This window comes from Notolepis coatsorum, assembly GCF_963971535.1.
Source record: "Notolepis coatsorum genome assembly, chromosome: 14".
Lineage (NCBI taxonomy): Eukaryota > Metazoa > Chordata > Actinopteri > Aulopiformes > Paralepididae > Notolepis > Notolepis coatsorum.
In genome coordinates, this window is record NC_140178.1 from 48,426,581 (window position 1) to 48,452,164 (window position 25,584).

A 25,584-nucleotide genomic window follows, 5' to 3' on the forward strand; every position below is an offset into this window, starting at 1 on the left:
CATCTCTCACTCACTCATTCACTCACTCACTCACTCACTCACTCACTCACTCACTCACTCACTCACTCACTCACTCACTCACTCACTCACTCACTCACTCACTCACTCACTCACTCACTCTCACACACACACACACACACACACACACACACATATATACTCATTCTCCAACACTCCTCTCACCCCTTCTTACTACTGTCTTCAGCACCCCCCCCTCTGTCTCCATCTCCTCCCTTCCCTCTCCTCCCATTGTTTAACATTCTCTATCTCTCTCTCTCTCTAGTGGCCCACTGTGCCTCCTCCAGACAGATCATCTCCCACTGGAAGAACTGTACGAGACATGATTGTCCCGTCTGCCTGCCACTAAAGAACGCTGGAGACAAGAGAAACCAGCAGGGTGAGCCTCTGTGTGTGTTTGAGAACGAGATATTGTGTGTAAGAGATTGAGGTCTGTGTGTGTGAGAGAGTCATTGAGGTGTGTGTGTAGTCTCTTTCACACATGCACTGGACTCCTGACCTTATATGCACATTCATCTTTTGTGGTCGTATGTGCGAATGCAAATGTTCAAATGATTCTGCATGGAGTTTACTCTCAGCACCCAAGTCCTAAGTCTGTACAATTGACCAACTGAACCCATGTGTGAATACAAGCAGATCATTGTTTACAGAATTCACACAGCGAGTGGGTGTGTTGATTAACGTAGACTAACCTTTCATATAAAACAATGTCTTGCTGATAGCCTCTTAACATGCAACGGCCCGTATTCGGGCCGACGTGCCCGCCGATGGAACGCACAAAATCACGGCACTTTGCGAGGGTCTAGTGCCTCGGGCTGAATTTCTTACCGCTTTTAAACATATAAATGGCAGAATTAAAGATGTATTTGTTGCCGTTTGAACGCCACCTCACTCGACCAAATCCGTGCCTCGGTTCTCGAGTTACATGACGATATGTCAGGCGAGCGTCTTTTTACGTGGCGCGTAAAGAGGACTCCCGGCGCTCCAGAACTGTCAATCATCCGCTGATGGCGAAAATGATTGGTCAGCGTTGTAGCCAATGAATGTAGCTTTCCAATGATACCCCACATGGACTGCTAACGTTACTAACACTATCTAAGCAACATAGTTTCAGTGAAACAGTCTATAGGACACTACAACTAAACTGAAACAAATCTATAGCAAAAGCAATAGCTTAACTAAGGTAGGCTACACTTCCCCTTCCTACCGTTAGGTTGTTACCGTTACTGTATGATTACTAGGGCTGGGCGATATGACGATATTATATAAATATCGGGTACAGTTCATTAACGATACACTTTTTTAACGTATCGTGGATATCGTGATGTTTTGCCCAAGAGGATTGTGTCGCGTCAATCTGGTCCACCCCGTTCAAACTTTTGAACAACGCCGCTCCCACACACACACTACTGCATCAAAGTTAGTTAGTACTTATGATTAACAAAGGCATTCGTTTTGTGGCATCAACATTATATAGTTACACGTTATATAGTTACACATCAGCGTATTTACCCAAACATAGCAACGTCCGATGACGACATAGATAGCAAGCGTTACTGTTCATATCTCAGTCCGTGCCGAGTTGTGCGTGCCCATTCTGCGGTCTGTTAATAAAGTTTTCAATCAGACAGATGTATGGAAAGGCTTTTATTATAACATTTGTTGCAGTAAAATCATTATGCCTCGTTGTCATGCTGCGGTGCGCTAGTAATCACTCGTCGGCTGCGGTGAGCTGTTGTTGTCGTTGAGCTGAGCTCTCGTTAAAATCAAGGAGGGCATTCAGGAAGTAAAAAAAGAATAGCGCTGCTTGCCGATTGGTGCTAAGAACAGCAGGGCGGGTACAAGCGGTGTGACGTAATTGGCAGACTCGACTGTCAATCAAAATTATTCTGTTGCCGGCTGAATGATTGAATGAATGAACGTTATTAACGATTGCAGAATGGGTACAATACAGTACAGCTCAATACAACAACAGTGGACTGACTGGAGGATGAAGACCAGAAAAAGACTTTCGGCTTTTTTACATAAGGGTCCTCCATTTTCAATTCATCAAAACATTTAGAGACATACAAATATACAGTAGTTTCATAAAAATGCTAAAATCCTATTGATTGATTTAAAACTTTATTAACATATTGCAGAAAGGGTACAGTACAGCTCAATACATACAATTGTTAAGGGGATGCAGACCAGCGAAAGACTTTCGTCTTGTTTACATCAGGGTCCCCCATTTTCAATTCATCATATTTCATATCTAAATCATATAATATCTCATTGCTAAATATATGCAATATATAATCTAATAATCCAATAATCTAAATCTAATATATAATATAAAAATGCTAAATGCATGGGTATTTTATTTTGTCTTTAATGTTAGCTTGCAAACTCAAATACTGTCTTGGTAAGCCTCATAATGAATTGTTTGGGGAAAAAAAGAAAAACATCGTGATGCGTATCGTGTATCGCCGAAAGGTCAGAAAATATCGTGATATCATATTTAGGCCATATCGCCCAGCCCTAATGATTACTATCTCAAACTATAGTCTACCCATATAATTATGATAGCATATACTGTACAATAGTGAATAAGGTATCTAGGTGAAAGTTGACTAGCGAAAACCAGAAGTCAATCACACTTGAGAATGAATTGCCGTGGATGTTTTTTTTGGCACACAGTTTACCCGGATCTCTCCCAAAGACTCATTTCTGAACAGATTTTTATCAAATTTGGACCTGTACTACATAAGACTTCAGGCTATGGATCCGCGGTGTTTTCCAGCTTATACATATATCTTTTATAATATTTATATTTTTTATTGCAACTGCTACAGAGAAATGTGAGTACACAAGTTCAAGTTCAACTCAATTTCAGACCTCTGTTACTTTATTTCATTAGCACTACAAGTGAATTTCCTTTTTTGCATTAGTAACTTCAGAATGTCATCTTTCAAAAGAGACCAGGCTTATGCATGTGCTATAAATATAAAGTATAAAACTAAGCTTTGCAGTCCTCAAGTTCAAGTAAAAGAAAAAAATTCCACTTTTCTGGGTGCCTGTTAACTCATTGACTGCCACGCTGTTTTCCTATCTCTACTCAATGGCGCCAGCGTTATTGACCATTTTAGAGATGTTTGCGGACCCATCATGTGTTCTGTATTATAGCTATGGAGACAATAGTATGGCTCATTTGACAGGCATTGTTCATAGTCCAAGACTTACTAACCAGTTCATTTCTATATACTGTAGTTTGTGCGCTATTCCATGCTAAACATCGCCCCTTTCCAAAATAATCCAGTCTTTTTTCATAGATTGCGAGATAAGACTAGTTATATGCATTATACCCAAATCGTTCGTGTTGCTCGCCTGGAACTCTAAATACTTCCAAATCAAAGGTATATACCATATACATATGTGTCTTCACAAAATCATCAGGAGGGGGGGGGGGGGGTGGGGTCGTTTTAACTCGAAACTGCGATCGTTACCAAAATCATGTTTTACGTCCGGTAAACGACACTGTGATCGGTACAGAAGCATGTTTTAGGTAAAAAAATAAATACCAGCAGGTTATCTAAGATGGACCTTACTTCAGTCAGAAGCTACTCCATAATGAATAATTCCCAGTCAATCCCATGGCGATCGCAATTACTTGTGTATATTGGGCATGGCTACCATACGGGAAAGAATAGCTCTGAGGCACCAAATCTTCCACCGATTGCTATGTTGTGATCCACTCCTAGGCGGAAGCAGCCGGAGGTAAGTCAGTACTGGAAGACAAGTGATATCTCCAGTTCAAAAGGTAGGCAATACTGCCACCTGGCGGGATTCCAATGTTGGCAGCTGTGCCAGGGAGACCCAGGGAGTGTTTAGAAGTTAACGGGGATCAAAGGAAAAAGATCAACGGATCTAAAAACGAGATCTCGTTTTTGGCGCTCAAGCGTTGCAGGCGAAACACGAGATATTATGTTTTTTTTACAGCTACTGTTTTATATATACTGTTTTTTTTTAGTAATAACTATAAAGTAATGGTATTTATTCAACAACGGGTGATTGTATAGATTAGTATTGGTATCATTAATTGACAACTATCTCAATGAGTTCACCCACGGAACGGTTGTTTGGACATTGATTCCGCACGGACGTTATGTTGTTGCACTCCAGAAGGCTCCGGTAACTTCAGTTTGTAGCAGAGGCTGTTGTGATTTTTGCACAATAAATATTCAACATTCTCTTTTGAGACTCCGCCTCAGACTCTTATCATTTGGCACTAAAAGCTAAACATTGTCACCGATATGGCTGTTGCATGTCATTAATTGTGTGCGAGAGGTCGATCAGTGACCACGTTAGCGTGAGCTAGGTTAGCATGAGCTAACTTTAGATGGAAACAAGGCAATATAAAGTTACTGGTGAAAAGGCGATTTACCTTGGAATACTCTGTGCCAACTCGCTGTACTTTGCTTGCAGGTCTGCAGCCATTATTGCTGGATTATGAATAGCCCCAACTTTAGCCAAGGTAACGTTAAAGCTAAAACTAGCTTTCGGTTAGCGCTTCAGCTAATGCTAATAACTAGGGGTGGGACGATACATTGATCCAGATCGATATATCGATCTATTATCAATTATCAAATAGGATCAATGCAACGTAAAAAGATCGATTGCGATACTCTTATTTTGAAAATCCCCTCGTGAGCATATCCGCCCGGCTGCAACAACAGTAGCTCAGCGCAGCTCAGCGTGTGTAGACGTTAGACAGCATTGCTTCAGAGTCCGCCTATTTTGCCCAAAATAAGTGCCTGTTGTTTTTTCCCCCACAAGGGGTCAAATGCATCTAACATGCTTTCCATCCTTGCCATTCCTTTATGCCCACGTCGCGTTAAATATATTAACGTTGCGTTAGCGTGAGCTAACTAAGCTAAGCTGATAGAGCGATAGAGAACAGCAGAGGTCCACTAGGGACTGGGAAGGAGGGGGGGTTACTGCATTCTCGAGATAGCCCCACTAACACGATCTGGCCGGTACTGCACCTTCTGACTCCCAATATGCCTTTTCCAGCCAAAATACAGTGCTGTGATAGGATATTAATATCGAGAAAAAAAAATAGATTGTTTTTCATTTAAATGTCTGGAAGAGATCAAAAATAAAAATGTCAAATGATATTTCCATTGCCTTTTTTTTGTGTTGATTTAAATGTTACTGATTGTGTTAAATGGGCATATAATATCGTCTCATATCGATCGCAGGTACCTGAATCGAATCGAATCGTATCGTATCGTGGCAGACTTTGTGATATCGGAAAATATCGTATCGTTGTCCAAAGAATCGATATCGTATCGTGATGAAACTGGTGATTCCCACCCCTACTAATAACACCAGCACGCGAACCCATCAGAGCTCCCTGTCAACACCCCTCTCGGGAAGATGGCATTTAAGAAAGTATCTGCTGTTAAAATGACAAATGGCATTGACACTTTAATTCACGGTCGATTAAAACACGTTTGTTTTATAATGCTCACTCAGCAGACCGCAGTGTTGTTGATAAATTATGTCATATGGTATCGGAGCCCAGAATTAGAGGGTACTCGCCGATACCGATACCAGCATTTTAGGCAGTATCGGAGGCATTTCCGATACTGGTATCTGAACAACTCTATCCGAAAGCTAAATTTACTTGTCCGAAATGTACTCGTGAAAATAAAGGCCTATTCAAAAAAGTTATAATTACCGACAAGAGATTTGGACAATTATTATGATTTAATAACTTAAACACAGTGTGTGTGTGCATTTGTGTGTGTGGGGTATATACTGTATGATCAGTCCTCCAGCTCATCTTCACTCCCCATCAGCACCATCTTCCTCATCTCCCCTCTCTCTTGACAATCAGGGGTTAAACCCTGGTCTACGCCTATAGTTGTAATTACGGTATAGTTGTTATTGCCATAAAAACACTATTCAAATAAATAAATAATTTAATTTTTATTTGAAATAATTAATTTTAACAATAGGCACATTAGATCAACAGGTAACAAAACAATAACAATATTGAAACACCTTTATTGTCAGAGTAATACTGTGTGTGTGAGAGCATCAAATCTCAGTCAGTTGCCTCAGTCAGTGTAGAGAAAGAGAAAATAAATTGATTTAGTCAAAAGGCTCCCAGGTGGAAAGATCATTATTTACATTTACATTTTACATTACATTTACATGATTTCACAATCATTATGACATACAAAAAAATATATATATTGTTAGTGTTAATGATGTCTTGTAGATTATTATGGATATTTGCAACTCTATTATTTTAACACTTTCAGTAGCAGAGGGCGTTGTGGGCCGTGAGTTCCAGCGCTCTGTTCAATGGGGATAAATGCCGGTGTTTTGCAGTGCTAAACCTATATTAAATATTATAGCTATGGATCTAATAACACCGTCGATTGTCAGTGAGTTTCTTCCGGTCAACATGCAAAAAACAGATAATTTTTTCATCCATACATTTCCGTTTTATACCGTGGTGAATATGAGTATAGTTTGAGTGATCCTGTGTAATCCCAGGAAACTCCAGCAAACAGCGCTTCACTGCATTTCATTATAAATCGTGCCATTTCTCACCTGATTATTGAATCATTCTGAAATCAACGCTAGATTATCGGTATTATGTTTCATCATGCATGCAAGAAAGGGTGGGGGGGTCGTGTTTCTATGCTTCGATCGTCACCAACAGCCCACACACACACCGCAGACATAGATCACGGGAAAAGATTATCGGATCAACGCAAGATTGATAATATATAGCCCTTACCTTGTCTATGATGTACTGCAAAAAGAATAATCCAATTATCTGATCGCCATTCATACTCATCGCGATCATGTTTCCAACGTAATCCAGCAATGAATATGAACGGGGGGCGGGGGCCCTCGTCGAGGCAACTGTGGTAACCGCTTGTCTTGCCTGAGTGTTTAGACCCTACCCTAGGTCACACTAGGTCCGGAAGTCAAGACAAACACACAGTTGTACACTGGACTCGGATGCATTAAACGACATGTAAACGAACAGCCAATAAATGTGAAGTTAAATTTGAACCTTGGTTGTCAAGCCTCGTCAATATAACGGATACACCTAGCTAACATGGGGCGGGCTGCTTTGAGCGAACGATATACACTCTCAATCAAATCAACTGCTCAACTGTTGGCTATTACTGCTGTGTAAAGTTTTTTCACATACAGGGCTAACGTTAGCTAGCAAGCAGCCTGCTATCAAGCTAGAACGCTAACTAGCAGCTGACTACTGTATACAGTTCCAATAGACTAACATAACACCTCTGTCCTTACCTTAGACTCGAGGGTTATACTAGGGTTGGATGCAGTTCCCTGTTGGTCAGTCTGTTTCAGTTCTCCATCTTCTTCTGCTGTTTTTAACATTATCCTCTTCAAATAACGCAGCATGTTTCAGAGTGCTCCCCTGACTGAGAGAATGGCCAGTATCGCGGGAACTTTTATTAACATTCTGATATTTTCACGGGTCTCGTGCTGTCAACTGTCAACTACTAAGCGAGCACTCAGAAGACGCTCACCGTGGACAAGTAATATTGACGTACAGAGATTGAGAGTTTCCAGTGTGACACTGTGAGACAGGCACTTTCTGATCAGATCGAATAACGTTACTATTCGTTTGGGGAATATGTATATGTATATATTTTTTTACTTGTCCAGTCGGACAAGTTAAAGGTCCCCTGTCTTATAAATAGCATTTTCCAGTGTTTAGCATTGTTTTCTAGCAATGGGGGTTTGTATCAATGGGGTCTGATCAATTGATATTGATCACAGTATAAAATGGAAATGTATGAAAAAATTATCTGTTTTGTGCATGTTGACTGGAAGCAACTCATTGACGACCACGCATGTTATTTAGATCTATTGCTATTATATTTTATATGTTTTATGCACTCACAAATAAGTCCTTTCCGCCATTGGATCCAGCGTTGGCCCAGAAGGGCATCGGCAGAGGGCGCTGTTGGCCCTGAAAGAGTTAATGTCAAGCCCTGCTAGCCATATTTTCAGAAAATTTGCCTAAAAGTACATACCCAAGTAAATTGAAGATTGCTTCACTTCTACAAGGTCCATTTGCATGTTCTTGGTATCTAGGGACCTCAGGGAATGTATTCCCAGTGTCAGAAATATTGTGTATGTTACTATGCTTGAGTAAATTGTAATGAACCAAAGGAGAATATAAGTTTAGTCTTTTTCCATCTTTGACGGTGAATAACACCATGCTAACATTGACCAAAAGGGCAGCAAAAGACCGTGAATGAAATCTACTGTAAGTACAGTTACTTTTGTATAATGTCCATAGCTCTGCCATTTTTTACCTGGTTGCGACATGGATTTTTTTCTAGACGTTCACAGAAAGGTAAAGAAACAAGATACGTTGTATTTTATGAGATTTTTATAAGCTCATATTTAGCTAATAATCTGTGGTATCTTCATTCTCTTCAATTTAATTTCCAACCATCAAGGATATGAAATTCAAAAAGATTTGAGTGAGTTTTCGAGGTTCCAAAAAGCTTTTGCACAATAATGGTCTGAAACTGGAGATTATTTAAAATATCAAGTCAGGATGATATGCTGGCCAGTTTGCTCTGCGGTTTGACTGAGGATGAGAGATGTGAAATGCTGTTTGCTCGTCATCCAAAAACTTTACATAAATTAACAGTTTATTAGTAATACAAACATTTTGGATTGATTGTAAACTATTTATATCCAGTTTCACGGCATAAAATATAATTTTTTTTGCACTGTACATAACTGTGTGTGGATTCGAATATTGATTCAAATACCATCCCTAGTGTAGTTAATCAGCGGTCTTCATTCTGTCTCTTACCTATTCGCTCCTCTCTATCAACCCTCAATCTTCTATTTACCTCTCCTCTCTCTGTTTCTCTACCTCTCTTCTCTCTGTTATATGTCGTATTAGCTTACGCTCTGCGCTCAAGTGGAACACATCCCATAGCCAGTCTCACGTAGGGGTGGGACGATACATCGATCCAGATCGATATATCGATCTATTATCAATAATCAAATAGGATCGATGCCACGTAAAAATATCGATTCAAAATATCGATTCATATTGCGATACTCTTATTTTGAAAATCCGGCGACGTCATCGCCCCGCGCCCAGTGTTGTGAAACTCAAACTCCGTTAACATCAACAGCAGTAGCGTCTAGAGCGTCACTAGTGTGCCTATTCTGTAACCCAAAACATGTCCCTGCTGTTTTATTCCACAACGGGTCCAATGCATCTAACCTGCTTTGCAATCCTCGTCACTCCATTATGCCCACGTCGCGTTAAAGATCGAAGATAACTGTAACTGAGGGGTACAATTCCCTGACTGTATTGATAAGTATGGTATCATTAAACCACTACCGCTTTATGTACTTTAACTACTGGCCACACAGTACATGATATAGATATGATGAACACTTTCCCACCATGAAACCAAGTCCACACAAATGTATAAGTCGAATATTTAATATATAGCAAAGGGTATATACAACGTTCACTTAATGACATTTATGATTTGAATGCACTTGTAAGGCAAATGAGTATTCGTAGGCAAATCAACATTGAATGTCCAATCTCTGGTTACGCAGGAAGCAAGTATACAACCTGGTTCTTTAGGGAACTATAGCGATGGTACTTAATGATTATAGCTGGATATACTAAAGGGGGGTCCTGCTGGTTGTAAATCAGTAGGGGGGGGGGGTTAGGAGAGCCGCCGGCGATATCCCATCTGGCCAACGATTTCTTGGGAGAATTCAGAGTGCAGATCACGGTGCCCACAGAACCTTGGTCCACAGATGAATACAGTTGGGCCCTCTTGTAGACGGTAGCTGCCGGTCCACAACGAAGAGACGTGAGGCGACCTCACTCGGGGTAGAGCGCCGTCTCACCTGGACTCCTCTCGGGGGGTAGTTCCAACACTCACCAGTGTTGGCTGTTATCCATGGCATAAATCAAAGCACCCAAAGCAAGTAGATAATCCAAGCCGTGTAGGGCTCGCCGTCGTCCGGGTAAGGTAATCCAATGTGCAGGTCCACTCGTCCTAGCCCAGAACTCCTCGGATGAAAGCACCACACGTGGTCTGCCCAGCCTGGTTAAGACTCTAGATAACGCGAGGAAACGATGGGGGTACTACTCACTGTATAACTCTAACCGAACGATGCACCATACATAATAGACTATTATTAACTTAATAGAAATACGTCCCACTCGACGGTATAGTGCCAAACTATGACAATTCAACTATTAATCCACACGATGTCTCAATGCCATTCTGAGGCCAAGTTGACCATACTGCACCACACGTGTATCGTGGGTGAGGCTTAACGTCTTGCCACTAGGTTGGAGGGTAAAGAACTAAGGGCTAAGGGACTAAAAGAAAGTTCTACTTTACTTGTGCCATATATATATGCGCTGTGAACAAATAGTACCATTCGTATTTCGCCAGACGTATTCCTACGCGGAACCGGGCTAGTAACGACATGTTCGTCGGCACGATTGAACTTGAACCAAGGGGCTTGGCTGCTGGCGCCAAGTTCTTGTCCAATGAGAGAATGAAACTATTATGGGCTGTTAGTAGACTAAAGGGATATTCAGTGTATATGTACAAGGAATATACAAGGGATATCAAACGATATACAAATACTATTAAATATATATCCATAAATAAATATATATATTCGGTTTAATCTGATCCTTCACAACAATAACGTTACTTTAGCGTGAGCTAACAAGCTAACAAGCTAACCCAGAGCCATAGGCAGAGAGAAGTGGGGACTGGGAGGGTGCATTCTCGGGGATAGCCCCACTAACAGGATCTGGCCGGTACTGCACCTTGGGACTCCCAATATGCTTTTCCAGCCAAAATACAGCTCTGTGACAGTGAATAGGATATTAATATAGAGAAAAAAATGAACCAAAAACAGTGAACAGGTCTATTTGTATTAAAAACAATAGATTGTTTTTCATTTAAATGTCTGGAAGAGCTCAAAAATAAAAATTTCATGTATTTCCATTGCCTTTTTTTTTTGTTGATTTAAATGTTACTGATTGTATTAAATGGGCACATAATATCGTCTCATATCGATCGCAGGCACCTGAATCGAATCATATCGTATCGTGGCAGACTGTGTGATATCGGATAATATCGTATCGTTGTCCAAAGAATCGATATCGTATCGTATCGTGATTAAACTGGTGATTCCCACCCCTAGTCTCACGCCCCCGGCACACCCAACACGAATGAACACGGACGGACGGACGGGCGACTGCCGCCTCACTTCCGCTCCCATGTTAACGGGCGGAGCTGTGCACACTAGCCACAAGCGGGCTGCGCCTCACGGGCGGCAAGCTATCTTTTCCGCTTTGGTTGGATTCGAGGCGGCGCGGGAGACGTGCACCACGCGCATTCTCACAGAAATACAAATTTCTTTCTTTCTCTCTTTCTCCCTCTTTCTTTCTCTCTTTTTCTCTCTCTCTTTATTCTCCCTGCTTTTCTTTCTCTCTCCAGTCTCTTTCTTTCTCTCTTTTTCTCTCTATCTTTCAACATATAGACGTTGTTCAACCAGCTAATGTGTCTGTATCTTTCCCAATGCAAATAAACCATTACTATACTTAGTACCCCGCCCAACCCCCCCTGTCTGTCTGTCTGTCTGTCTGTCTGTCTGTCTGTCTGTCTGTTTGTTTGTCTATCTGTCATATCTGGTTGCCTGTCTGTCTGTTTGTTGTTTGTCTATCTGGTTGCCTGTTTGTTTGTCTATCTGTCTATATATCTGGTTGCCTGTCTGTCTGTCTGTCTGTTTGTTCAGCCAAACCATTCATAATGTAGTTTTATAGTGGTGTAGGAATCCATCTGAAGAACAGTGGGCCTAGAATCTAGTCTCTGAAGGAACACTATCATGAAGCCAACTGGCCCCTGTAAATGTCCTAACCCAACCCCCTCCAATGTACAGTAAATGACCAAGTATGGTTTTGTCAATATTCCAATGTACAGTTTTGCTTGTACAGTGTGTGTGTGTCCCCCCCCCCCCCCCATGCCTGGCTTGGCCTGACACGTGAAAGTCCAATAGTTGTGAGAACTGAGAAGTAAACATAGAAATACCCGAAAGAGAGAGAGACGGAGAGAGAGAGAGAGAGAGAGTGGGGGAGAAAGAGGGGGGAGATGGAGAGAGAGAGAGAGCTCGTGCTGCTGGGAATTCCTTTGGTTCTATAGAGGGCTCCGCGCTGTCGTCCGCCCGCTCTAAAGTCGGAGTTTGGTGTGCGATCTCGCACAGAACCCGCGCGGAAACTTCGTGCCCGGGGCGTAATACTGAATAAATTTCTTCACATGTACACACCCATCCGCCTGGCCACACCCCCATCCGCTCCTCTACATAAGCAGGGGTGTGGCCATACTAACAGCTCCTTCCCTATTTTCACCACCGACAAGTGTCTGTATACACCACTTGAGTTTAGTGCCGAAATAGTTGTTGGAAAGGAGCTACGTGGCCATTGTATCTTATTTTTTCTCTCGCCAATTTTCGAGAAAAGCTAAGTCATAATGTCTGCACCTTCGGGGGGTTTGACCGCTCACAACGTCACCCTTCACCAGCGTTTCTCTATTGCCGCGTGGGGCTGCTCTTAATTCCATGGTCGTGGCAGTCAGATACGCCCGAGCGGCGCCCGGTGGTGAGTCTGCCTCTCCGAGGGCCCGTTGAACCGCCGTCTCCCGTGAGATGGCCTAGTTCCGGCCCTGGTTCCCCCGCCAGCGGACGGTCGACAGCTCCTCTGGTGCCTGGGGATTTGCGACGCAGGCTCTGCCTGCACCTGTTCCTGATGACATGATAGGTCATCTCTTGCAACGTCGTCCTGTGAGAGAGACAGGCGTTGTCTGCCCATTCTTCCCATCAATGGAGGCCTACGTGAAACAGGGACAGGTAATCTCCCGCATCACTGGCCTTACCCCCGCCTACGTGCCAGTCACGCGGGTGGAGGGTTTGGTCCATGGACTAAAGGACGGGGTGCCTCGGCTTGATAGCCCGATGACATCCATTCTTTGTCCCGAAGTGGTGTGGGAGCCGTTGCGGAAGCCGGTTCCCCAAGGGAAATCGGCTAGGCAGATGGCTAACTGGAGTGACCAGGCGTACATCGCCGCGACTCAGAGCCTAGCTGCGACGTCCAACATCGCACAGCTAGCGCGCTACATGTCGGGGATGATGGCGGGCAGGTCGGTATTGGACGACCATCAACAGTACCTTCACGCCCAGGCGGCTGGAGCCATCTTGCACCTTACTCAGCTGCAGGCGATAGCCGCTGGGAAGGGGAGCGCCCTGGCCACTCTGTCCCAGCGCCACCTTTGGCTGGAGCAGGCGTGGGTGCCGGAACAGAAGAGGATTCCCCTGCTCACGGCCCCCCTCTCCGATGCTGGGCTCTTCGGGTCGGCCATGCAGCAGATGACGGTTGCCTGCAGAGAGATGGAGGAGGAGCGCTCTGTGCTCCAACCCCATTTCCCCCGACCCGATGCCACCGGTGATGGCCGACTGAAACAACGCCGGCAGAGGCCCGCGACCGTTGCCACCGCCACCATCGCCGCTGCTGTTGGGCCTTCGTCCAAGAAGGCCAGGAGTGGAGGGAGTGCCGCAGCCAGCCGCACCACGCCCGGAGGTGACGGTAGGGATCGATGTGACCAGGCGGCCCAGAACCGTCCCTCCGGGCCGGCTCCTTGTGGGGGCAAGCACCGTGCTGCACGCGGCAGGCGCCGCTAGTGACTCTCCCCTGTTTACCCCTGTTCCCTTCCCCGCCCCAACATATGATTTTTGTTACTAAATAAAAGGTCCCTCCTGGTGTGGGACTTTTTTGTTACAAACTGTTTTTATTCACTGTTATATATTGGGGATACGGTGTATAAACCCTTACCTAGCTGTGGGGTTGTGTGTTGTTTAAGTGAATTGGACAGTTTTCGTATAAATCGTTCTGGTCGCTATTTATATGTGTGCTTGGCAAGGCCTGTGGCTAGCACTCGGTCGAAATACTTGTCTTCCCTCATCATGAAGAAGTCTGTGTTCTTCTTATAGTGGTACATTTTACCGTTTGTCTGAGGGGGTTGTGTGTATTCTGTTACATTGGAAACATGGCATCGAGTCCACAACTTGGTTAGAGTGTTAGCCTACAGAAGTGCTTGTATATGTAGCTTGTACCGAGGTCTTGACCCTCTCTTAAATGTATGTGTTTTTTCTTAAAACATAAAACACGGGTGACGTGTTCGCACATGAGCCTACAACCTTGTATATAAAACCTGTTCGCAGACGAGTTATCGTCTGTGGCTGGCGTGCATTGTTTTAGCTTATCCTTGTGTATATACGCTTTTCATATAGCATGCTGGCTACGAGGGTATCATCGCTGCTGGTTGTTTTTCATCGTATCCGGGGTGTGGGGTCATGAGGGGGTGAACTGATAAACCCCTCCCCTCTTTTCTGATTGGTCAGGGGGTTGGGCCTTCTGTCCTTCGGGCTTCCTGTCGCACTCTTTGGTCAGCGAGTCACAGGGTAGGGGGGGGGGGGGGTGGGGGGGAGTTCCCTGGTCCCACGCCTTTTTTGGCCAGGTGGGTCACGGAATTCCCCCCGCCATAGAGTACGTCACTGGGCGCGTTTCTATTGGTTGTGAGACTTCCGTGAGTTCTTTTCAGGCTCCATGTTGTGGACCTCTGTTGTTGTCAAGATGGGTTTTGCGGTGCGTGTGAACTTAAACAAAAGTTTTCTGCTCTGCGCTCTGTTGCATATGTCTTGAGCTTTTGGTCACGTTGCACGTGGTTACACGTGGTCAATGTTACATATAGTTTTTCAAATTGTTACTCACATTGGAAGTCTCTGGGGGTTCCCTGTCTCCTCTCTTTTATACAGAGCAGGTTTGACAGGGGTGTTTTTTCCCCGTCATATGGGACCCATATCTGTGTCTCTTGGCCCGCTTCCTGCCGCTCTCCCAGGCGGCTTGGAGGGAACGTTATCTGGGTTCTTGTTAGAATTACCATTGATATGTTTTGGGTCTCTGTTACGACCCTGGCTCAAAGGCCCGCAACCTATGTGCAAACCAACACCAAAACCCCGTGCTCAAACTCAAAATGCTACTCTATCAAGGAATTACTGGTGTAAACTAAAGTACAAGGATAGAAGACTGTGATAGCTATCTGTTACCCAACACTCCTCTAAACACAGACCCTGCATGTGTGTTACCAGGGCTGGTTTTAAAGCTGCCAGCAGGTAACCAATCAGCACCAATTAGCTAATTGGCAGCCCTCACCTGCATGCCCGTGACACAGGAGTGATCAGGCCTGCATGCACAGTGACACAGGAGTGATCAGGCTCCTGGTACATAACAGTCTCGACGTGTACATAGTGCTGGCCCTGGGTGCTTCTGTGTGGAATCACACGCCTTGGTTGCTCATTTCATTGTAACAGCGTTTTCATGGGGAAACTGGGATGGAGTTTGTCTCTTCCGAGCGCCTGTGTACTGGGTTAGTCTCGATGAATTCTCGTTCATCTCAGGCCCAGTGCTTTTATGTTCTGACGTCCTCTTAGGACTTGGGATGGTGGCGTGATTAGGACACAGGACTGGTTCTGGTCGTGCCGGACCAGGTCAGTTAACCCGTTGTCCGCCGGGCGCAGATCTGCTGTTCTGGTACCCTGAAGGACTTGTGCTTTTTCGGGGGGAAAATGCCGGGTTGGCCCGGGTGTTGCAGGGGTTGATGTTATGGTGGTGTTCGTGGTTATATCACTGCGTGTTATCCTTCACTATTGCTTGGTCCATATTGTGTTGTACCTTGCGCTGTGCTAAAGGAGCCTGGTCCTTCTCCATTCTTTTTTCCGCCCCTATCTTCTCCTGCTTGGCGGGGCTGGGAGGGGGCTGTCGAGGTGGGTTTCGTGCCCCTCTGGCATCCCTGTATACGTCCCGGTCCGCCGAGCCCAGGTCCGGACTCGTTCTCGTCGACCTGTTGGCCTGGGTTAACCCCTTCTTGAGCACTGGATTCGCCTGTTCGAATCCAGCTCCCGGCGTTGCTATCAGCTTGGCTGGCCTCTCACACTGATACAATTGGCTGTATCAGGGGGTGGGAAAGCTGAAGGGTGGGTCCTGGGCGTTGTGGACAGCGACCCCTACAGTTCGGTCGGGGCGCCTGCTCAGCAAGGGTTGGAACTAAGGAGAGATAGTGTGGCCTCCCACACGCTACACTCTCCCCTGTGAGAACCTGCGCGGCCAGGTTGGCCTGCCCCAGGCTGCACATGCGTCGGAGGAAAGCATGTGACAGTCTCCGGTCTCCCGGACCAACAGTAGGGGAAAGTACGCAACAACCAGGAAGGGTGGGATGGGAGAAAAATCGGGAAAAAGGAGGGGAAGAAAGATAATAATAAAAATAATAATAAAAAAAAAAAAAAAAACTTCTTGACAACTGAGACACTCGTACTGCTGTATAGCCGGTGTATAGCCGCAGTTGTGTTTTGGAGTTTTTTCTTGGGGGGGGGGGGGGGGTTATAGGAACAACCGCCTCGTGTTAGGTGGTGGTTGGTTTGTTGGTAGCGGAGTCAACTCTCGGGTTAGGCCGGGCTTGACCCCGTCTGCCTGCGAGTGTGCCCCCGCACCTTTCATGACGTCTGCCAATCATGTCAGCCTTCTCTGCCTCGGCTCCTCTAGAGGGTAGTTTTTTTTTGTGGAGGCTGCGACATGGTGCACAGCATACCGAACGCCCCTTTTGCCGGGGTGCTGTTTTCAGCTGGTCCTTAGGCGCCTGTCTAGTCCGCAGTGCTCCAGGCACAGGTTGTGTCCTTCTGGCCTGTTGCCTGGATTGAGGGATCAACCTCTTTGGGGGTTGTCTCCCCGGCGCGCTGCCTGGTCCCCCTGTGGGGGTCTAGCCTCTTGAGGGCTTCAGGGCGGCGTGCTGTAGGGGGGAAGGGCCTGCTCTTGGATGGGCCCTGTCCGATACGCTGGCGATGTGGGGGGTGGTGTCACTAGTGACCGCCTGGTGCGGTCTCGATGCTGCGGCGTCGTTGGCCTCACCAGGCCCCCTTTTTCCGGGGGCGGGGACCCTGACCCTTCCTGGGGCTGGGTCCTCCTTCGCGCTCCGCTGCTATGGCCTTGCCACGGGGGTTGGGTTCTTGAGCTTGACCCTGTGATATTAGGGGTTGTAACATTTTTTTCCCCTCTTCCCGTTCGTTCCCTAGTGGCATGTGGGTTGCGCGCCTGTGTAGTCGTGGGTTCTTCTGTGGGAAGGTAAGTCCCACGGTCTGCTCACCCTGTGCGTTGAGTTGCTAAACCCTCTTCGCACAGTCTGATCCGATTCCCTCCCGTCCTCCACTAGGGGGGTCTGGGGGCTCTGGTCCTCCCCGTTTCTGATGGTTGTGGGGTGCCTCAGCGGGTACATTTGTCGAGCTTCCGCTCTGCTCAGCTCCTGTGTTCCACTTGAGCGCAGAGCGCTCGCTATACTCATATAACATACGGTTATCCTATAACCATAGTTATATGAGTATAGTGAGCGCTCTGCGCTGGATTCACTGAGGACCCCGTGGTCTTCGCCTTCGATGGTGAAAGACTTGGGAAGGAGCTGTTAGTATGGCCACATCCCTGCTTATGTAGAGGAGCGGATGGGGGTGTGGCCAGGCGGATGGGTCTGTACATGTGAAGAAATTTATTCAGTATTAGACTGGCTATGGGATGTGTTCCACTTGAGCGCAGAGCGCTCGCTATACTCGTATAACTATGGTTATAGGATAACCGTATGTTTCTTTACCTCTCTTCTCTCTCTGTTTCTTTACCTCTCCGGTTTATTTACCTCTTCTCTTTCTGTTTCTTTACCTTCTCTCTCGTTTGTTTTATTAAGTGTCAAGGTGTTTTATTTGTCACATTATACATTAAGTTAAGTACAATGGTAGTGAAATGCAGGGGTTTAAAGTACTTGAGTAATTGTACTTCGTTACAATACTTAAGTACTGTTTTTGGGGATTTGTACTTTACTCGAGTATTACTAGGTTTGTATACTTGTACTTTTACTCGATTACATTTCAGAGAAAAAAACATACTTTTTACTCCATGCATTTAAAACGCAGACCTACAAAGTACAAATCTCGCAGGTCCAACTATTTTAATTAGTATATTGTTTCTCTGGCCGAATTAACGTTAGCGTTATTAATCCTGCGGCCGCGCTTTATTTAAAAACAGCCAATCAAATCCCCATCAATGGAAAATGAACCCGCCCATACCCATGCTGATTGGTCCTTGTGTAAGACTAGAAAGCAGGGATCTTTGATTAAACACCTGCTATCAGAAGAATAGACAGTCAGAAAAAAAGTTTTTACTTTTACTTTTTTAGTACTTAAGTACATTTAAAAGTAGAAACTTTTTGACTAGTGTGTTTCTAGCCAGATACTCTGACTTTTACTTGAGTACGATTTTGAGACGGTACCCTACCCATACTTTCACTTAAGTATAATTTCTGGGTACTTTTTACACCCCTGAATGTTTGGTGTCATAATATTCACCTTCTCTTTCCCTGTCTCTTTCCTTCACTCAGTCACACTCACATCTATGTACATGGCAATTTCCCATGTATGTTCCTACTTTTTCTTTTATCCCAACTTACTCTGTTCCAATCTAACCTAAATATAAATATATCTCTTCTCTCTCCTCCCTCACGCCTCCCCCTCTCACAGCTCTCCTCAGCAGTGCAGCGGTGGGCCTGGTGAATTCGTTAGGGTCGGGGGTACCAGGGGGCCAGCCCAACGTCCCTAACCTCAACCCCCCCAGCCAGATAGACCCCAGTTCCATAGAGAGGGCGTACGCCGCCCTGGGCCTCACCTACCAGGGCAACCAGATGCCACAGCAGCCCCCGCCACAGGCCAACATGACCAACCAGACGCTGCCTGGGATGAGGCCCCTCAACGCCATGGGTGAGTGTGGCATGCTGGGTGTGTGGATCATGTCAACGGAGTGGGAGAATATATACTCTGTAATAGTATATTTACTAGTATTTACCTAACTATTATTTTTCAGAAGAGTGTTACAAAGTGCTTAAAAAACATAACAATTTAAATTAAAGCTGCACTGGGTAGTCTTGAGGGGAAAGAAATTACCTCTACAATAACTAGTTACAAATGCTTGTATATAGTTTATAATCTGGGCACAAATCTGTAAAATTGCCCTTTGAAACAAAGTGAACCGTCATCGCTCTTAGAAGATGCTTCTGGGTGAGGTGGTGGGAGGATAGGTGCACCACAGCCAAACAGAGCATTTCTAGTTTCAAACAGTGATCCCGGGATCCAGGTGATACTTGATGTATTCAACACTAAATATATAATCATACTTTATTTAGACCTTTCAGAGGTTACTCCCCTACCCCCCAAAAAACGACCAGTGCAGGTTTAAACAATAAAAATCTGACTGAATAAAGAAAAGACGGACTCATATTTGTGATTAGTGTGTCACGCTACAACGTATTGCTATCAGGATACGTGTATGCGTTTTGTGTAACAAAATAAAATGAATCTCCCTTGAAATATCAGTAGGATGATGTTTTGGATGTTGAGACAAATTTTCAATCTTTTTCCTACGTGCCCAGGAGGCAACCCCATGGGAGTGAATGGGGGGGTGGGGGTGCAGCCCAACCAGCAGTCTAACCTGCTCCCAGACGCCATGCTACACAACAGTATGAATGCACAGAGGTATGTCGAGTATTATTTCTTTTAAACAATGTCAAGAAAATTATTTGGACACACATTTTACCTTCTCAAAGCCTACATGTATGTGGGTGCCGACTGCCGACCCACACGTTGAAAAACACTGATATAGATGACAAGCCATAGTTGGTAATGAAGCGGTTGTTCTGACTGGAGTCGCTAATATTAATAACTAATTATTATTATCTTTATTAGATGCGAAGCACCTCAGTCCAGCAATGTCACAATGTCTTCAGTCACTCAGGTTTAGTCACTCTGACCCTAGTGGCGGCTCACATGCATTGCACTTTGTGTAGTACCAGTTCAATACATCTATGATACTTTGTCCTTGTTAATCGACCAATCACAGGTCATGTTGGTATGATATGATTGCCACTATGACTGTTGAGTGGACTAGACTACACAACAACCACCACTGTTTACAGTCAAATGATTTACTAATAAATTAGTCAATCAATTAGTCATAGTCTCAAGCACTGAGCAGAATATAATTGGGTGAAACGATGGATCAAATTCTTCATTGCTGGACGTCGCTGTAAGGGATGTCTAACTTGATGAGCCACGGCAGACTGCAAACCTATTCCTATAAAGACTCATCTTCATTGGAGCAGACTTCTTCCTATAAAGACTGTCTAATCATCTTCATTGGTGCAGACGCATCATGTAATGGACATCTATAGAGCTCTTCAGAGAGTCTCTGGTGGCTAATATATTTCGGTCTCTCCTTGCTCTCTCGTCAGTTTGATGAATGATGGAGTGGGCAACCTGGGCTCGATGCCCACAGCCACCCCTCCCTCTGCGCCAGGCATGAGGAAGTCCTGGCATGAAGACATCACACAGGACCTCCGCAACCACCTCGTCCACAAGCTGTGAGTCTGCCATGTCCTCACTGTAACACACTAAGCAGTGTTTCCACTCACTGTAACACACTAAGCAGTGTTTCCACTCATTGTATCACAATAAGCAGTGTTTACACTCACTGTATCACACTAAGCAGTGTTTACACTCACTGTATCACACTAAGCAGTGTTTACACTCATTGTATCACAATAAGCAGTGTTTACACTCACTGTATCACACTAAGCAGTGTTTCCACTCACTGTAACCAGGGTGTCCGCGGATCCTTAAAAAGTCTTAAAAGGTCTTAAATTTGTTTATCAATTATTAAGGCCTTAGTTTGTCTTAAAATGTCTTAAATCCATTTTCAGAGGTCTTAAAAATGCCATAGAAAGGAAAGATAAAATCCCATGTCATCTTATGTTTTATTATGAAATCTGGGGGAAAACTATAACGGGAGATAAAGTTTGACTTTTCATTGTAGAATCACGCAGACCGGAATGGGGCGGAACCAACACAACTCCTTGTGTAATGTGTTGGCCTGGGAACCATTTCAGCAACGGAGTCTAGCTAACGTTAGCAAGGCGAAGCGATAACGCTAACGTTACGTTTAGTTTAGTTTAGCATTTGCACTCGTTAATATGGGAAACTAAGTGCCAATTTAACGAGAACTGGCTCGACAATCCACTGTTTGCGCGATGGTTGGTCCCAGTCAAAGACTATTACAAGCCCCGCTGCAAAAAAAAAAAAAAAGCAGTCGCGTCGCACATGCTGAGCGTTCTGCAAAAACCGCCTGCAAACTACTATTTCGCATTGATTTTCGGCCCCTGCCTCCACACCAGCTGCGCCATCTCAGGTAGGACTATAACATCTGCACCAACAGAAGTCCGGATAACATTCGGCTCCACGCCAAAGCTTGAAGCTGAGGTCTTAACTTGAAAATAATCTATTCACGGATGTAAACAAGGACACGTTTGTGTTTATGTTCGATGAGATCTTCACCCACTATGTATTTTTTCCTCCCACCCACCCCCTCCTAATGACGTACAGTATCCTCCCATGTATGTTAGGATCTATGGGTAACAGTACTGTATATTTGCATATCGTATATGTCACAAATGTAACGGTACAGTACTATATACCTGTATGTCCCTATGCCATAAATGTCATGTATGTTGAGTGTCATAAATGTCACTATGAATTGAAAATGGGGGACCCTGATGTAAACAAGACAAACGTCTTTCTCTGGTCTGCATCCCCTTAACAATTGTGTGTATTGAGCCGTACTGTATTGTACTCATTCTGCAATCTGTTAAACAAAGTATTCATTCAACCAAAACCACAAAAACAAAACAACTGGATGAATGAATGAAAACTTTATTTAACAGATTGCAGAATGGGTACAATACAGTACGGCTCAATACACACAATTGTTAAGGGGATGCAGACCAGAGAAAGACGTGTGTCTTGTTTACATCAGGGTCCCCCATTTTCAATTATAGTGACATGACATTTATGACATACTCAACATACATGACATCATGACATTTATGGCATAGGGACATACATGACATACAGGTAGAGCTGCCGCGGTATTGATGTTTTCCTTACCGCACAAATTTGCAAAATATTTCCTACCGCCGCGGTTATTACCGTACACACACACACACACACAAAAAAAAAAGTTTGAATGCATTTTTTTTGTAGTCTACTCTTTATAGCATATAGCCTGCCTCTAGTCTAAATGTCTATCTTTAGAGGATGACTTTGCAGCATGAATATTGTTTGGGATTCGGCATGCACGCATTCGTTATTAAAAGTGAAACACGGATTCGAAGTCTCCCCTCGGTGTCGCGAGCAGGGGTGGTAGCGGCGCGCCCGCCGGTTACCCCCCCCCGACCCTTTCTTCTTCTTATTATTATAACGTTACTACTTATGATTACAAAGGCATTCGATTTGTGGCATTAACGTTAGTATAGTTACACGTTCGTATTTACCGGACCATAGCAAGGCAAGCGTTACTCAATTAATATCTAAGTTCCTTTCTTTGCTCAGAGCGTGCCGAGTTGTACCCATTCTGCGGTCTGTTAATAAAGTTTTCAATCAGACAAGTGTATAGAACGAAGGGCTTTTATTATAACATTTCGTTGCAGTAAAATCATTATGCCTCGTTCCCTGAGGAGCGACGGCGTCGGTAATCCACTCCGGTCTCCGGTGGGAGCTAACGTACTATTAGCCGTGTTGTGACTGTGAGCTCTGATCAATGGCTCATGGCTGAGATTCAGGAAGTAAAAGCACTGCAAGATGCTCCAGCATGTGACGCGTATCTCTTCTGACCAATCAGTGGTCTGCAGTGTTTCATGTGACTTTTCTGGTACCCAATAGGGTCGCTTGGAATCTCGACAGAGAAGTAGGGTATATCTGCAGAGCCGCAAGCCCAACGAGAGCGTAATAATAATAATAATATAATAAAAAACAGCGGTGATGCCGGTATTCAGCCCAACGCTGCGGTGGGCATGATGTAACAGCGATACCGCGGTAATACCGATACCGCGGCAGCTCTACATACAGGTATACTATATAGTACTGTAGTGTTACAATTGTGACATATACGATATGCAAATATACAGTACTGTTACCCAGAGATCCTAACAGAAAATATATACATATGATGGGGAGGAGACTGTACATTAGGAGGGGGGGTGGGGGGGGGGGGGTTGGACATTTACGGTGCCCAGTTTCTAATTGCAACCTCCCGTAGGTGCTCTTTAAGAGCGGTTTTGAATGTGGGCAGGGGTAAAGTGGGTTTTAGGAGTGAGGTTAAGCAGTAGTCTGACCAGTTTGTTTTGTGATGTTTGTAATCTTGTTTTTAGGGCCTTTGAGGTGCATTGGTACCATGAGGTGCAAGCATAGTCGTAGTACCCTTGAATGAGTGCTCCTGTTAGAGTCTTCAGGGTATTACTATTCTTGTTTACCAGAGAGGAGATCCGGCACAAGAATCTTGTTTGTTGGTTGACTTTTTTGATACCCTGGGGAGGGTGGTAATAGTTATGTGTTCTGACAGTGGCTGTTGCACTTGCTGCTTGGCCCCTGGTATATTTTGTTATATTTGCTATTTATGTTTGGTCACCCCTTTGTTGAAATTCATCCAATCCAGTTACTCCTTTAAGTTCAAGATTTTTAAGTTTCCAAGTTATGTTTTAATAAACATCTTTGGACCAATGTGTCCCTAAACTTAAACTAATTGGTGTCATTGCATGATTTGTCATTTTGTTATTGTGAAATTGGTATTAAATTTAATTCTGAATGGCATTAAAAAGTCTTAAAAAGCATTAAATATGACTGGGCTAAACCTGCAGATACCCTGTGTAACACACTAAGCAGTGTTTACACTCACTGTATCACACTAAGCAGTGTTTACACTTACTGTATCACACTAAGCAGTGTTTCCACTCACTGTAAGGTCGCTTTCACACAGGGGCTGTTTGGTCCGGATTTTCGAACCAGAATTCGATAGTCCGGTTTTTCGGGTCTGTGTGAATGCGCGTCGAACTCGGTCCGCGGACCAAGCAGGCGAACTCTAGTCCGCCTGAAAACGTAGGTCTCGGTTCGGCTTCATCGAACCAAACGCGAACCAAATATAGGAAGTGATTATTATTACCACTGCTCGCAGCACTCACTGCAAAACAAGCACATTGCATCTAATCTCTATCTATCTATCTATATATGTCTGTGCATCTTGGGAAGAAGGAAGAAAAAACGCGGCTTATTATTATTACCGAGGCGCGCGGCTTATTATATTATTAAAACAGCTACTTGTGGGCACTCATAAAAACACCGTGGTCTACAAGTTGTTTAGCGAGAGGATGGTGGTAATGTGCTTCAATAGAACAATGGATCAATGCCATGTCAAAACTCGGCTCCGCTGATCTGGAGGGCTCCGCAGTACACACACAGACACACACGCGCGCGCGCGCGCACACACAGGATCGCAGCCACACACACATTTCCACTGTCCAATAGACAAGCGCCCTTTTCGACCGCGTGACATTGTTCAGAAGGTCTCGGTCCGCCTGACAGATATCTGTGTGAAAGCAGGCGAACCAAATGAAGAATGCAACAATGTTGCAACTTCACCCCCAGAACCGCACCGAGTCCACCAAAACTATATGTGAAAGCGACCTAACACACTAAGCAGTGTTTTTTCCACTCATTGTAACACACTAAGCAGTGTTTTTTTCCACTCATTGTAACACGCGAATCAATCTTTACACTCATTGTATCACACTAAGCACTAGGGGTGGGAATCGCCAGAGACCTCACGTTACGATACTATCGCGATACTTGCGTCACGATACGATAGTATCGCGATAGTAAATATATCGCGATACGCTGAGTATAGCAAACAATTTTTTTTTATTTTTTTTTATTTTTTTATCAAATTTGATTTATTACCTTTTTTCAACTGCACAGTAAAACTGTCAACATGTTTTATCTAATAAAATAAAGTTCAGTCTGTTCATCTCACTTCAATCATTTTTATTGCAGAACATGGTATTTTCTCAAGCAGACAGATGTAAACACTGTAATCTGTGTTGCATGTACCTGACAAACTGAACTGTTTGTATTAGTCATATTCCAACTTAACTGAATGCACATGTGTGTGTGGACTACTGTACTATTACAGGTATTGAAATGAACAATGCAACTTCCTTATAAGAAAAATATATATATAAAAAAAAAAAAAGAAAAAAAAGTAGTGGACAGTAGTGTGTGTGTATATATATATATATATGTGTGTGTGTTTGGCTAAAGTGGATAGAAAACACAGTACTGTGCAAAAGTCTTAGGCACCCAAGAGTTTTTATATAAATTGTCTTAGATGTAAATACATTTTTTATTAGTGTGTCAGTAGACTACTCTTAGTACATTTTAATTTAATTATTTTTTAAAGCATCTTCATGGTTTAATAATGCAAAC

General features: G+C 44.2%; 1 protein-coding gene across 4 annotated transcripts in view; it reads left to right on the plus strand.

Moving 5' to 3' along the window:
* Window positions 1-25,584, plus strand: part of ep300b (EP300 lysine acetyltransferase b) — a 155,494-nt gene that overhangs the window by 34,408 nt on the left and 95,502 nt on the right. For all 4 annotated transcript variants that reach the window (XM_084328213.1, XM_084328214.1, XM_084328215.1 and 1 more), the window contains exons 5-8: window positions 284-397; window positions 18,745-18,981; window positions 19,650-19,752; window positions 20,508-20,636. In XM_084328213.1, the coding sequence (XP_084184339.1) occupies window positions 284-397; window positions 18,745-18,981; window positions 19,650-19,752; window positions 20,508-20,636 (583 nt within the window). The remainder of the gene's footprint in view (window positions 1-283; window positions 398-18,744; window positions 18,982-19,649; window positions 19,753-20,507; window positions 20,637-25,584) is intronic.